At 41.6% G+C, this 15,570-nt stretch overlaps 1 protein-coding gene across 1 annotated transcript in view; it reads right to left on the reverse strand.

The window, feature by feature from the left end:
• The window catches only part of LOC121460661 (alpha-fetoprotein-like), a 32,557-nt gene that overhangs the window by 11,290 nt on the left and 5,697 nt on the right, over window positions 1-15,570 (reverse strand). Inside the window, 6 exon segments of the mRNA XM_041671112.1 lie at window positions 344-476; window positions 2,027-2,241; window positions 4,451-4,509; window positions 8,379-8,506; window positions 9,787-9,884; window positions 12,799-12,931. Coding sequence (XP_041527046.1) covers window positions 344-476; window positions 2,027-2,241; window positions 4,451-4,509; window positions 8,379-8,506; window positions 9,787-9,884; window positions 12,799-12,931 — 766 coding nt within the window.

A 15,570-nucleotide genomic window follows, 5' to 3' on the forward strand; every position in this document is an offset into this window, starting at 1 on the left:
GCATGGTAGCTTGCAAGAGAAGCATCTTCCAAGACATGGGACCCAAGCAGGCTATAGTGTTTTGCTACTGTGCCAAGCCGGCATCTACATTCACTTCAAAGAAGACACTGCAGGGTGTGGGGGCCGGAGGTGTCTCAGGAAGCACTCTAACCGACAGGTCACTATGGTATGTGTGATGGTCTGGTTTAGGGAGAAATTTTGCTGGTTGCTTAGTATTCGTAATTAGTGAAAACATGCAAACTCATTTTACAAAAGAATGTGCTACTAACAGGACTGGAACATTCACCAATCGGAACCACTAGTGAGAAACATGCTTTAAAAAATAAATAAAAAAGGAATTTACCCCACAGCGGTGGCATTCCAAAGGCTTTCCTAACTTGCAGCATTCCTCCAGTAACTGTTTATATGTTGCAAGTATTCTTAAAATCACTGGAACTGCCAACTCCAGGTGTCTTCTTGAATATTCATAAAGAAACCTGTATTGTGTAAGACACATGAGAAGACCAAGCTTAAAACCCAGAGGCAATGGATTTGTTTGGTTTTATTTTGTTTTCTTTTCTTTTGTTTTGTTTTCAAAAAGCCATAATGACCATGAAATTGAACTGACTTGAAGGCATTTAGAACCTTGGGAAGCTTTCAGCTATGCTCTGGGATAAGAAAACCAAATCAATAAAATCACATGATTTCCAAAGTCACATGGTAATAAATGGCAGATTCAGAACTTGTACCTGAAACACTGGTAGGTTCTGGCTCAGCCTCTAGATAATTGTATGTCAGGTCAATTTCGAGCATTTTATGGGATGACATATTTTCCAGTTATCTTTGGGATTATTTTGTTGTTTAAAAGGACCTTCCATTAATGTACTTTTGAGGCATTGAATCATTCCACCCCACCCCCACCCCTTTTTTAAAAAATAAGCTGCTAAGTCTGACAAGTCCAGTCATAATCTACACACTTATCTAGGTCATCAGAAAGAGATAAAATGGGGGCTGGAGAGATGATCCCATGGTTAAGTGTACACACTGCTCTTCCACAGGACCAGGAACTTACAACTGCTTATAACTCCGACTTAAGGAACTCTGATATTGCTAGCCTCGGCATGTGCAGAAACATGCATTATAATAATTTTAAAAAGGAAAATAAAACTGATTCTAGAATGTTTTCAAAAAACTTAGAGGATGAAAATGAAATCTTTGGTGCTTCCTCATCAACTGCCTCAGTTGACCATTCGAACACACTGCCTGGGAGATCAAACCACCACACACACAGCTTTTGAATCTCAAAGCAATTCAACTCACAGGTTCACATGCCTTTCACTGCTGGGTCTAGTCTGCACAGGTCCATTGATTTTTTCAGTACCAAATGCAAGCTTAGGAATTTATATGAGTGGGTTCAGATAGTGGTATTTAATTTTATTAGCTAGTATCAGGTGTAGTTTGTAAAATATAAGTGAAGTCATCCTAATGTTGAGGGAAACTCAATTCTCTTGACTTCACAAGTGACTCTGGGGGCATTCTAATAGCACAATGTTGTTGTCGTAATATAGTATATTGAAGTCGCTTTGTGGTAATGCAAAAATTAACATCTACTTCTGAATAGCCACTGATGATGTTAATATCCCAACTCTTTAATGCTTAAATGGTATGTACATTTGACAGTGTATATTAAATTAATTAGAATAAAAGTGCTAGCCAGGAATACCAATTTGATCCTCTTATTTATGCCTGCATCCCTCATCCCAGTGCTTGTGACACTTGACTATCGCTAGCCTCTTTATTTTAACCCTACACTAGTTGTCAACGTTTGAGAATAAAGGATCGTCTAGCTTCTCTTTCATGTATTGTTTCCACCCACCCGAACCCACATTCCCACTGGCATCATGAGTGGAGATGAATAACTACTGGCAGCTTCAGGCTCCAAAAAGCATCTCCTCCTGGCCATAGTGCCCATCACTGGGCCCATTTTCTTTCACGTTTGCACCATCTCTCAATTGAATCCATAAGCACCAGGGAAAAGCTGCCTTACTCTTGTAGAAAGTCATCCTGCTTATCACTAAATTGTTTGCAGGCAGACTGGTCTTCGGTAAACTTTCTGAGTGCCAGGGATGTCAGGTTGGGCTTGTCATCGTTTTCTAAGTTGACAATGCATTCCCCACGGAATGGTTCTGGCTGTTCACAACACTGGGCAAACTTGCTGGACAAGATGGCCTGGTGAGAGCAGGTGTAGTTCATAAGCTGGTGCTGGGAGACACGAACAGAACAGTTACTATTTGATTTAGTTTCAACTTAATCTGTTGTAATTAGAATGTCAGAGGAAAACTTGACACTATACACTGCTCTACCCCAGGCACACAGAAAGGCCCAAGGAGACATTCATCGTAACTTATTTTGGAAAGAAATACTTGTCTGTTTGACCTTACTTAGAGTCTCAAATATCTTATCTTAAAAAGATAGAAGACAGATTGTATTAATGTTTCACTTTTAGTCCAAAAACCACAACCAGAGGTTTCTATTGTCTTTCTATTGTTGTTCTTATTGTGGGATCCCAGTCAGGGAAGCATTGGTCCCAGAACCACATCATCCTCTGCCTGCTACTTGGTATAGTCCATGTTGCTGTTCTATTTACATATCTGCTTAAATGCACAGATAACTGTTTCTATGTGTAAATTAGGAACTCTAGACCTACTCAGAAAGTCCAATAATGAAATGAAACACCACAAAGCGGTCATTTTTAGAAATTCGTATGATTCTTCAGGAGAAATCAAAGGAATTGACAGTCTACAATGGAAGTCACAGTGATGGTCTTGCATAATTTGAGTCATATGAAACAGGTGAAGACAAAGCCATCCTAGTGTATTTATTTTTATAGGTATATAAAATCTTAGAGGTTAGAAAGAATGACATGGTTGGGAGAGGGTCATTTGAAAGCCATTGGGAGTATTACTTGAGGTTTGGCTACACTAGGGGCTACTAATAGGTAGAAGTGAAAAGTTGTTTTAACAAAAGGAAGTGAGGGAAATGAGGAGACAGGATCTAGGATTACTTGGGACAGTGGGAAATAGGATTCACTGAAACTCGTGGCCAAGGATAGGAACAGATGAGGATAGCGGCTGGAGAATGAGACCAAAGAATTTCCTCGGGGTGTTTAGAGTTCAGAAAGACTTCAAGCGTCTATAAGACATTTACAGGGAGATTTGCCCTGAGCAGTAGGGGTTCTCATGAAATCTAGGGAAAAAAAATAACATGGAAATCTAAGAGTCATAGGGAAGCCAAATAATGGAGTCAGTTTGAGACTCTGAGAATGTGCGTGTGCTGATTAACTAGGAAGCCAGCAAGCTCTCGGTGGCTCAGAACAATCAAGGCATAGCCCCCTCCTGTTAGGGAGGAAAGGTGAATCTCCTCCAGGTGGCAGTTCCAGGAAGGAAGAGCAGTTTTGTCACCATTTACCTGTGACTTCTGGTGTTGCCTTATCATTAAACGTTACTGGGATGAGAATGTGGTGGGAGAGTAGGGGCTAGAGACTGAAGTATCAAGATTAACATAAACGAAACTAGCAAGACAGATAGGGAGCTCTTCTTCCTCTGGACTTCATCTAATAAACAGGGCATGCTGAGAAAAATCTCATGGCATACAAATGAGGACGAGATGGTGCTGCAGAAATGTCCTAGAAAAGGTCATGACCCTTAGGGGTGGGGCTGGAGGGAGGGGATGGGGTGGGAGTGGGGCTGGAGGATGCTTTCTCCCATAACTCACTAGCCTGCTCCATTTCTCAGGAGTTCCTTCTCTTTTGGAATAAATGATCTCTATCACCATTTCTAACTATGTGTTCCTGACACAGTTCTTTGCTGTGGGGCACAGGAATCCAGATACTTCAACAAGTGTTCCCCAGCCACCATGGCCTTAGGTTTGAACAGGAGTGAGGGTGCTATAGGATGGAACCCAGGAGACAGCTGTGAGCTGGACCTCAAATGACTGGAATAACTCTTAGCTAGGACTCAGGCAAGTGGCCCCACCTGGTTTTCAGACAGGCAGGAAATACAATTCATGTCCAGAAATGGCCTAGCCAGGAAGGGAAGAGAAAGCCTTTGCTGATTGACTCCCCAGCTCTGCCAAGGCACACGCAGACAGAGAGAACAGCTGATAACAGGCTGCCTGGAAACTGAATTTCAAAGGGTAGTAAGAAAAGGAGAGGAAGAGGGAAGCTGGAGGCAGGCCGTGGTGGTGCAGACCTTTAATCCCAGCACTCAGGAGGCAGAGGCAAGAGGATCTCTGTGAGTCTGAGTCCAGCCTGGTCTACAGAGTGAGTTCCAGGACAGCCAGGGCTACATAGAGAGACCCTGTCGTGAAAAACCAAAACTCTGTTATTGTAGAGAAATGATGCTGTGGTTAACAGCTAAGTATACTTCTTAAATTGCCACTTTCTGACTGAAAATTAGGGAAACTTTCTCACCTCTTTGTACCTCAACTTCCTAGTCTGCAAAATGGGTAATAAAATAATACTTGGTAAGGCTGCAGAAAATAAATTAAAAAAATGGAATAATTATCAGAAATATAGTAGGTATTCTAAGATTCAGATAAAATTGAAGGGTTAGTTTTGGTACTAGTCACCAGCCTTTAAAATAATTAGTGGTGTAGCAGTTACCACACTGTCTAGATGGTTGTTCCTTCAGGGCTGCGGAGTCAGAGAGAAGCTGAGAGAAGCTTACTGAGTTCTAGTGATTGACATGAGACTATCACATGATAACTTTATAACAATATCGCAGATTAAAGTTGGGAATAAACATTCTCCTTTCGGTCAGAGCAGAGCTGGGAATCCATACGGTGAAGCGCGCTAAGTGCTGTAAACAGTAGGCAGAGCTTGTAGACAGGCGGCTCTACGGTGTGCAATGTAAGGATCTTTCCTCAGAGATGAAGGAGAAAGGAGCTAGTAAGAGAGAGATCTACTAACACAGCATGCATGGTGGGAGGCGGGAGATAAAAGAAATGTCACGTTTGGAAGTATAATTCAGTGGGGTAGCTCCAGCTTAGGGGATGCAAGGCCCTGTGATCAATCCTCAGCACCAGAAAGGAAAAAAAAAATTACTGTTCAAAATAAATAGCTGTGAGCATGATTGCATTGAAAAGAATGAGAATACCACCAAGCAGTCAACCAAAACATCTGTGATAGAGCAACAGACAAAACTAAGAGGAAAATCGATATAATTAAAAGCATAAACCTGGCGAGTGAGTCCAAGAACTTGTTTTGGAGAAGACCAATAAATTAAACCATCCCCTTCCAGAGCCAATTAATTAAAAAGAAGACCAAACACACAAGAAAAAGGGCATACAATTACATAATTGATGGTGTTTTTATTTCAAACGATAGCACCATCGAGAGCTCAATAACCCTAAATGAAAAAACGCTAATAAGTGAGATGTTTTGAAGAGGAATTTCATTAAATCCATGACAACATAAACAGCCAAGACTCCGTCTAAACACCGAGTTGGTGCATACTGAATCAACGCCACTCTGAGAAAGACGCAGGACTCCCTCTGGCCTCTGGCCTCTGGCCACACCGCTAACCAACCGAGACATAGCCTCGCTTAGTGCCTGTCTCTTTGTGAGGTACCTTATTTAATATGAGCTGTTGTTTGCTCAACACTGAACGCATAGCAGATTGCCTGACACGAGCAGGGAGGAAACCTATTTACTGTGCACGTTGTTTTCTGTAAGACGCATCATCTTGTACTTAACACAGCATTTCATCGCTGTACTTGGAATAACCTTGAGCATCAGAATTACCAACAAAAATGTTGCCATTAAGTGCACTGCATATAAAAAGAATGTTCGTTTATACTGTGAGAGCTGAAGCAATAGAGAACAGTGCCCCGCTGGGCTTCGCAAAGGTGTGGTATGTGCATTGGGCAGCTCAAATGTTTGGCTGCTCTCAGCGTGTGTTAGCGTGGGACCAGCCATGGAAGTGCTATGGATATTGATTTGCATCTGGGTAAGCAGATGAGTTCAGAATTACAGAATCCACGAGCCATGAGGTTTTGCTGGGAACGCGTTGAGCTGACACACAGCAGAAGTCACAGAGAAGCGTTCTGCTATTTTCTGTCTCTACCACAACCTCAGGGTTAACAGACAAGCTCAAATCATTCCAGGACACATGACCTCAGTACTATCTGGGAAATGTTAAAGGGCTAGATGTCTCGCTGGTTAAGACACTGGCTTCTTCTCTGAAGGACCAGGGTTCGTATTCCTAGCACCCACTTGGCAGCTCACAATCAGCTGAAATTCCAATCCCAGTGACTCTGACCCTCTTCTAGCTCTCTTGGGAGCTAGAGCATACATGATACACAGACATATAAGAGGGAAAACACACATGACATAAAAATAAATATTTTTAAAGGTAGAAAATTAAATTGGTTTTTAGAAGTGAGCATAAATAAATACCCAAACTTTATAAGGCATATATCTAGAAACAGTAATAGCTTGAATGAGGAAATTTGAATAGAAACACATAAACAACGCAAGTCCAAAAATACAGCAAAATGAGATTTGTAAAAGTGGTTAAGATGTAAGGACTATGTTTTCATTCTGTCTTTCTGGTGGGCGTGTAGCGTGCTTGTGTGTACAGAGTGTGAGCGTGTGAGTGCAGCTGCATGGGTTCCATGGTGCGCGTGTGAAGGTCAGAGGTCAGAGGGCAACCCTGAGTGTCAGTCCTAGCCTTCTATCTGGGTTGAAGCAGGGCTTGTTAGCCACTGTTGCATTAGCAGGGCTGACATGAGAGTTTCTGGGAACTCTTTTGCCTCCAGCTCCCTGATCACTGTGGGCACGCGAGGAATACAGATGTCTTACCACCACGTCCAGCTTTATGTGAGTTCTAGTCCTCACACTTGTGTGACAAGTACTTCATTTATAAAATCCATTGGCAGATAAGTCAAAAGATAGAAAATCAAATGGCCACCCAAAGATAGTGCCTACATATGATGTTCAGAACCCATCCAGACTAAAAACAAACACGCCAGACCTCCCTAAAGAGTAATGAAAACTCTCTGGGCACATAAACACTATCTTTGGCAAACCAGGAACCCCAGAGTTGTTTCCATTACAGTCTGAACTGGGGCAGGGTTGCCAGAACAATTTACCGTTACTTGAACTTGTTTATGAATACGAGACAATAAAATTAGGTAAGTGCAGATTCCTCTGGCTTGCCTGCTGCAGCCCATCCTGCAAGAGCAGCCGTCCTGCAGTCACTCGCTGGGTATGTGGACTGTTTATGTGTGAAGGAAAGGCTTTCTCAGCTTTTATTTTGTCTGAACTGGGTTCTATCAGGGCCATATGTCTCTTTACTTTTCTACGTACCCACTCTTCAGTCAGAAAGGATCTGTCAGTCTACCCAAAGAGATGAAGCTCAGGAGGGGAGCACTTGCCTGACAGGCACAAGGCCCTGGGTTCAATACAAAGAGGCAGCATCCCCAAAACATGCAAAAAAAAAGTGTTGTTCATGAGTCTGGCCATTAGCCAGTGTTGTAGGAATTGGGAGTGGCAGGTGCTGCTGTCTCTGAGTGGCAGAGCTGTGTGTAACACCGACAGTCACAATGATTACCTGAAGGTGTCACTTGGTCCTGCACTCTGTCCCAGCAGAGGTTATGTTTGAAGATTGACAGTCTTGGAGATCCTCCTGTTCCCCCCTTTTAACTCTTATTTCAGTGTGTGTCTTCTAAGTTGTGCATGAGGGGAACAGAAAAGGTTGGGGGTGGAGATCTTTCCCCACAGGCTTTTGAGTTTTCCCATGAAATGAGGCTTCAGCTTGTCCTGGTCTTCTCGTCTGTGGTGAGACTTGAAGACTGTTAAAGAAACATGGCTCGGGACTTGGCTGGGGCCTTAGGAGGCATGGGCAGCCTCAGTTCACTCCTTCCTTGGGACTTGGGGACTTTATATTTGGATGTAACATAGGTCTTTGTCCACATGCCCATGTCCTAGGTGTTCCACACCACACTGACAGGTTTCCTTTCCCAGGGACTGACATCAGATGCAACTCTAGGCCTTATGCAGTTAGCGATGGAGAATGGAATATAGTCCCAATTTAGTTAAAGGCCAGTTCCCAAAACCTAACAAGTTAAAGGAATGTGGGAAATGACCAACGTGAAGGAGGAGAATCACCGCACTAGTTAGGGACAGAAAGGAGACAGGAGGCATTCTACTGGTAAAAGGAAGAGGTCATTACTTTTTTAGCTTTATTGTTTACTGCTGTATTGTTGCTTAAGAATTTTAAACTTTTTAAAGGCTAATATGGGAGATGACGATAGAAAATATTAAAGCATTATATATGTATGAAATTGTCAAAGAATAAATCTAATTAATAAAGAATTTTAATTATAAAGAGTCTTACCTGCCCAGTGCACACTCCACTGTTTTCCTTCACAACAGATCTCATGCAGATTTTTAATATCTGTGGTCAGTTTGGCAATTTCAGAAAAGTTAGCTTTAGGTTGCTTTTTAGTGAGCAGAATCAATTCTCTGTAAAGAAAATTAAGTCCCTTGAAAGAGTTTTCTTATAAGATAAGAATAGCATTCGGCTTTTAGTAATTATTCTATATTTGAGATTATAATATAATTATACCATTTCCTTCTTTCTTTTCCTCCCTATTTTGAATTTCTATTTCAAGTACCACAAAGTGTCTAAACCAGCAAGGAGGTATTTTTTTTACTTTGGTTATAATACATAGACCCACACAAAGATCAAATCGCAATAACGTCCAATACAGTAATCTTCATCATTTAAGGATCTGCTATCAACACAGAACTGCTGAGACACTGGAACACACAACTTGATAGCCTGAGAAACATGAGCACCCTCTCTGTGACATCAACCTTACCACAAAGACAAACGTATGAGGCACAGGGCTTTGTTGTGACTATTGACAAGTCTCTGGAGTTTCTCTGAAAATAAAATATCCCTGCCCTCCAGGCATCCCAGTGCTGCTATCACTCACTGGGGAAGACGGTGATAGAAAACTACACAAGTCCAGGCTGGAGAGGATGGATTAAAGTCGGCTCCATCCTTGCTCTCAAGAGAAAAGAGCATATGTTTGCCTCTAGTCTGTATCTATCTATCTATCTATCTATCTATCTATCTATCTATCTATCTTCATCATCATCATTATTATTCATTGTATACCCAGTTGGTCTTGCACACACAATGTAGCCCAGAGTGACCTTGAACTCCTGATCCTTCTGCGTCTACCTCTCAAATGATGGAATTATAGGCAACATGCCACCATGCCTAGCCAAGTTCCTGCATATGTTTTAAGTTTTACTTATAATTGTAATGATATGTATAGGTGTGTCTGTGTGAGAATGTGCATAGATAGGTGCAGTTACCCAAGGAATCCAGGAGGGTCCCGCAGAGCTGAGTTACAGACCTTCGTGAGCCCATTCAGTGTGGCTACTGGGAACCTAATGGGTCCTCTGCAAGAGTGGGATATATTTTATCTCTCCAGCCCTAGGTCCCTACATCTTAAAGCCCCAAATCTATGTATTATACACTGAGGGATCTGAGCAACTGAGATAAACTGATGGAGGAGATAATGGGAGCAGATGAGGACTAAGTGATTTCATACTCATCTCTTGTACCATTATGTTATTTTTCAACAGAGAAGCAGCATAGGTATAGAAAACAATTCCAGGCTTATCTGGACAGACATTGTCAAATAATGTCCAAATGACTTTTCAAAGTAGTTTAGGCAAAACAACTAGCCTCGCAGCTACACAGCCCACAAATCACATAGGAAACGTACACGGCTCTTGCTATTTTGTCATCGAATTTAATCCTGATTTCACATAAATGACGACGTCTCACAGATATTTCTCTAATATATCTTCTGATAGGTTCTAGCTGCAAACATAAAATTAACTCATCAAAAAATGCAATAGTAACAGAAAATGTTAATGACATCATTAGGAAAGACAGAAAACCAAACCCCATCTACCGCCTCAACATTAGAAAGTCTCTGAGTGACTGAAGAGGAGCTGAGCATAAAGGAATAATGGGGCAAGGATTTTGCAAAAAAATAAAATAGCAGCTCACTTACCCGGCGATCACATAGCTCAAAACTTCATAAGCAAACTGATGTCCCTGTTTTTTATGATGGCAAACTTTAAAGCCAAATAAGATGGTTCAAGAGTAGAATAATTGATAAGCAATGACATATTGCTTTGAGAACATTTATATTTATAATGAAAATAGATGTGTTTAATCAAACATTTAATAAAAACTTTCTTGGAATGAACACAGTAACATATACAATAAAAATCTCAAATGAAAAAAAGCAGTAGAAGGAAATACATAAAATTAACATTTTTATCTGGTAGCAATGTAAGTAAAATCTTTAAATTTCAGGATAGCTATATATCTCCAATTAGAACATATGGGAGAGAATATGAAGCTGAAGAGATGGATTAGTGGTTAAGAGCACCTGTTACTCTTGCTGAGGATCTGGGTTCAATTCTCAGCACCCATATGGTATCTCACAACCATCTGTAACTCTATTATCAAGTGCTCTGAAGCTAGAAGAAGTATGCATGTAATGCCAGACAAATGCGCAGCCCAAACACCCACACACATAAAATAAATAAAAACCAACAAAAGCATTATATTAACTGTGTGTTGTTTATTATAATAATATTTTTAAGAAATATCAGAAAATGTATATAATATGATCTTCAAACAAAAAACTGGCATAATCAGAATAATTTTGTTTACTGTTGCTAAATAGTAATTAATAATAGGTTATAGTTAACTGTAAGTTTTCTTTATTATTATCCCCTTTGTTGCATCACATTCATTCAAAATGGAATGCAAAACCATTTGGCTGTTCTGACGAGGGCCTCTGAGGCTTCAGCATACTCTGATTACAGACACAGCTAATATGCAATATGATTGATAATGTAATTTTCTCTAAGGACAGAACAAGAGCCGCTTAGAACACTGTGGCCGTCACAGAGAGAAACCTCTTAGCTAACTTACTGCGTCTGCTTATATGTAACACCATAGGGGCATGTCGCACATTGAGGAAGATGTTCCAGTGAAGAAACTGATGTGAAAACTGTTGTGACTTAAAAGGATGGTATGCAAGCAATTCGCATCACTCAACTTGGTGGGAAATGCTGGACAGTGAGGCAGACGTCAGAGGATAACCATTGACTTTCAGGCTTCCATTAAAAGGAAACCAAGAGGAAGGAGAAATGATTGCCTTCTAGGGATAACTGAGAGTTGGCTTTTGAAGGAACCAGAATCCTCCAGAATAAGAATGGGGAGGTCATGAATATAAACAAATAGCTTTAAGGAAGGTGGTTACCACCATGAGTTCTTAGGCTATGGCAGAGTGTCTCCAGATATGCTTATCTATATTTTAATATACAAGAAGGAGTTAGGTAGGAGAAAGAGATGAGGTTCTGTAAATTTTAGAGGAAATTAGACGATTTCTTACTGAGAACAATGAAGACATCAAGACAAAAACAGTCTAAGTTAGCCTTAAGTTATTCATCATAACGATTATTAACTACTGTTAGTTTTCAGCACGACACATAGAAAATCTGCCTGATGGCCTTTATATTGTGAGTCTTTTAATATTCAGAATTTTCTAATGTTTAAAACTGATGTAGAAAGTTCTTCTGTATATATGTTGCTTGTATTGGTTAATGAATAAAGAAGTTGCTTTAACCTGTGATAGGGCAGAGCAGAGCTAGGCGAGAAACCTAAACTGAATGCTGGGAGAAAGAAGGTGGAGTCAGTGAGACACCATGAAGCTGCTGGAGGAGACAGACATGCTCTGGAACTTTACCAGTAACCACAGCCTTGTGGTAAAATATGAAATAATAGAAATGGGTTAATTTAAGATGTAAGGACTAGCTAGCAATATGCTTAAGTGATTGGCCAAGCAGTGTTTTAATTAATACAGGTTTGTATGATTATTCCGGGTGTGAGCAACTGGGAACAAACAAACAGCCTCCACCTACACAGAACCTTTATGGAACACCCCCACAAACTCTTTTATCCTAGAACTAATCACTGCTGTGCATCTACCCGATGATGGTCAAAAGGCTAAAGCGTCTCCTGTCCCGTGTTTTTCCAAAAAGAGACTAATCATCATTATCCCATAGAGAAGTAAAGTCTACGTGCAGTCCCTTTCCAGCTGACAAGGTCATATGGTGTTCCAAACAGGAGAACAGGCAGGAATGATTTGCGAGGCTAGATTACAAATGACTATACAGACTCCTCTTGGTCTACTTGAAGAATCCTCTCCGAGCCTTTGGCTACACAGAAGCAACCCAACTGGCCACTGGATGCTGTGAAATTGCCCAGACTAGCCCAGGTAAGAACACCACATGCACGCACTTGGTATTGTACATGAAGAGATCTTGCACCAATGCCCAGAGGCTCCAGCTCCTCCTGAACCCTAGATCCAGATGTTATCTGACTGCAATTATATGAAAGTTCATGAGCCAGAAACCTCCAGGTGATCTACTTCCTGGATTCCTGATTCACAAACATTAAAGGAAGTAAAATAATAATCATTGTTTTACATCTCCAAATCTGGGTTGTTATGTTGATATATTTATTTTCAAGTCTGTCATGGTTTTCCCATTTCAGGACTGCATACCTTTAAAAAGAACCCAGATTCTATTTACCAGGCCTGGAGAAAAGTCTGCATCTCTAACACACTGTGAGGTGATGTTGTGCTGCTGGTCCACAACCCACAGTTTCCATAGCAAAGCCCTAAATGACAACTGAGCTATGTATACACTACCTTTGTCTGCAGGCACTCGGTTTTATTTTCTTCTTGACAACATGACCAAACAACTGTTTCATAGCAAGCAGACATGGTCAAGATAGTGGGTCCGTATAAGAATGGATACCTTCGAGAAATTTCATAGCTGGACCTGAAATTTACAATTGCAAAGTTGTGTGGTTTGAAATTCAGGTACATATACCAATGTTGTTTCTCATAAACAGTATTTATTTATACTTTGTCTCTTCTGGCGATCAAGATTTAGTAGCACTTTGCCTAAAATCCTCAAAGATTCACTGTGAACAGACCAGCAGGATCATTCCCTGGGTGCCCATGAAGTGACTGTAACAGGTGGGTTAAATGTGACCAGAAATGAAATCCCCCCACATTCCTCAAGAGACAGGGAGGTAGGAAGTTCAGTTGTCCAAGCTGTGCTGTAATGCAGGCTTGTTCATCTGGCTCAGGAATTGACTTGACAATTATTGATGATGGTCAGCAGCCTCTCAAGGTCACCCAGAAGTTCTTCCTAGACTAACAAAGTCAGTATCATTGTGCCTTGAGACTTGTCCTGTAGTACTTTCGGTTATTACTAAATTCCCTGGAATTATGTTTCCTCGCATAAGACTGTGGAACTTGTTCAAGAACAGACTCACATACACAGGAATATGCACTCAGCCACGTCAACGCTATAGACCAAACCTGTGTGTTCCCACAGATCCATTTCCTCTTCCTGGGTACTCAGGAAGACCACTTTCCCAGCCTCTGTAGTGAAGTTGAGAGTTGTGGTCAATAAAATATTAATGGGAACGCTGTTCTTCACTTCTAAGCTTGGCTACATATTTCTTTGCTACACTCTCGATCCTCTTTCTTTATAAACATGTGTTCCCAGTGGTGCAGCCCAACACAGAGGCATGTGAGATTCAGTTACTCATTAGACAGGAATTTGAGCTGAGCTGAACAAAACTGAACTGCCAGATGTCCAAGTAGCCAAGTAAGTTGGGAAGCCAAGATGAAAGTCACAGTTACAGCACAGGTAACTACTTACTAGGGTGCTAAAGGGGAGAGAGAGCTAAAGGAAGACTTCCAGGTCTTCGATTCCATTGCCTCGCCCAATGAGCAGACCAGTTGAAGGTCATAGAAATCAACCTAAGTATTCAACAAGATGGCTCAGTGGGCAAAGGTACTTACCACACTCCTTGGTGACCAGAGTTTGATACCTGGAACACAATCGAAGGGAGAAGGAGAGAAACGGCCCCATAAAGTTATCCTTTGACCCCCTACACACACATACACATGCTTGTGCACGGTATCTTTCTATTCAATAAGGAATGACCACAGATATTGAATCTGCCCATTCCTAGAGGCCCCTTGGGAAAAGCTCCAACAGTTTCATGGACCCAGGGGGAAGGGTGGAAAATAGTGCAGGAAACTGAAGCGGGAAGTGCCCATGCTGGAAGTCCTGGGAAGCAGGTCTCCGAGAGTAGGCACTGCGGCAAGGTGCTCAGCTCTGTTTGGGAGCATGGACCCCGGGTGACACAAGTCCACAGCAGTGCTTTTCAGAATACCTGCTGTGCTTCTAATCTGCTGTGGGATGCTTTGGGGTTGCCTGAAGTTTGTTGTAGATAGCAATACTTTAATACATGAGTTGCAGTACTCATATTTCACCCTTAATGCCAGGCATTTTAGAACTTGCTGGACATGTGATCCTTTAGTTCTTTCTAACTAAGAGTATGAGGACGCATACTTTCTTTACAAAGCTTCAGAACTCTCAGAGGGCAGTTCTGCCCCTGTGAGGGTAAATTAAAAAGGGTTGAGTCCCTCGTTTCTGTATTGTCTAGTCTCCTCTAGACTGATGTGAATAAAATCTATTATCAAATCACCACTAAGTTCCTAGACTCTGGGTCCATCAGTCAGATGTAGGATTATCCCTCATGTTAGTGCCTGCTTCAAGTAGAAACAGCTACACTTAATGAGAGCCACCGTCCTTTGTTCCCCTTGTCCTTTCCTGACCCTAACCCCTGACTTCTTGTTAGCACCTGTCTCTCATAAGATGCAACTCCATGCTGATTAGGACTCCAGTCTGTGAACTTGGTAGTGCTAGAGTACTAGCTGTATCACTTGCCCCAGGATTACACAGCCCATTTTTCAGTTGAAGACTCACCTCTGTTTGATCTACAATTATTGCTTGCTTCTTGGCTCAAATGACAGAACCTGCCTCACACTTCTCAGATGCTCTCTCTCTGGTATCTACTGATGCTTCTCCCCAGGACAGCACACTCTTGCTAGCCTCTGTCTCCAGGACTCTCTGCTTTTTGACGCCTAGTCATCTGGACCTTTTGTTGTGCATGGAGGGATAGATTAGATAGATAGATAGATAGATAGATAGATAGATAGATAGATGATAGATAGGTAGATAGATTGATAGATAGATAGATAGATAGATAGATAGATAGATAGATGATAGATAGATAGATAGATAAAAGGCTAGATGGTACCTTCTGAATTCCCTCATATGCCAATCACTGAAGCCATCTTGATTCTTATGGTTTCAAAGAAGACGAATTCACATAGTGGCACTGGCAAGGTTACGTCAGCAGGTAAAGAAGAAGCACAAGCTCACCTCCACAGGTCAGGGTGGCGCAGGCCAAGCACCACAGGCAAAAGACACCCCTGGAATCTGGACTTACATAGTAGTCTACCATTTCTCCGCCCCTGGCCATCCCTGGGGTGGTCTGCTTAGAGGCCATTCTTACCTCCGGTGTTATCTGCAATAGCCTGCTGCTTTACATA

This window comes from Microtus oregoni, unplaced genomic scaffold, assembly GCF_018167655.1.
Source record: "Microtus oregoni isolate MIOR12 unplaced genomic scaffold, Mior012 000021F_ref0000039, whole genome shotgun sequence".
NCBI lineage: Eukaryota > Metazoa > Chordata > Mammalia > Rodentia > Cricetidae > Microtus > Microtus oregoni.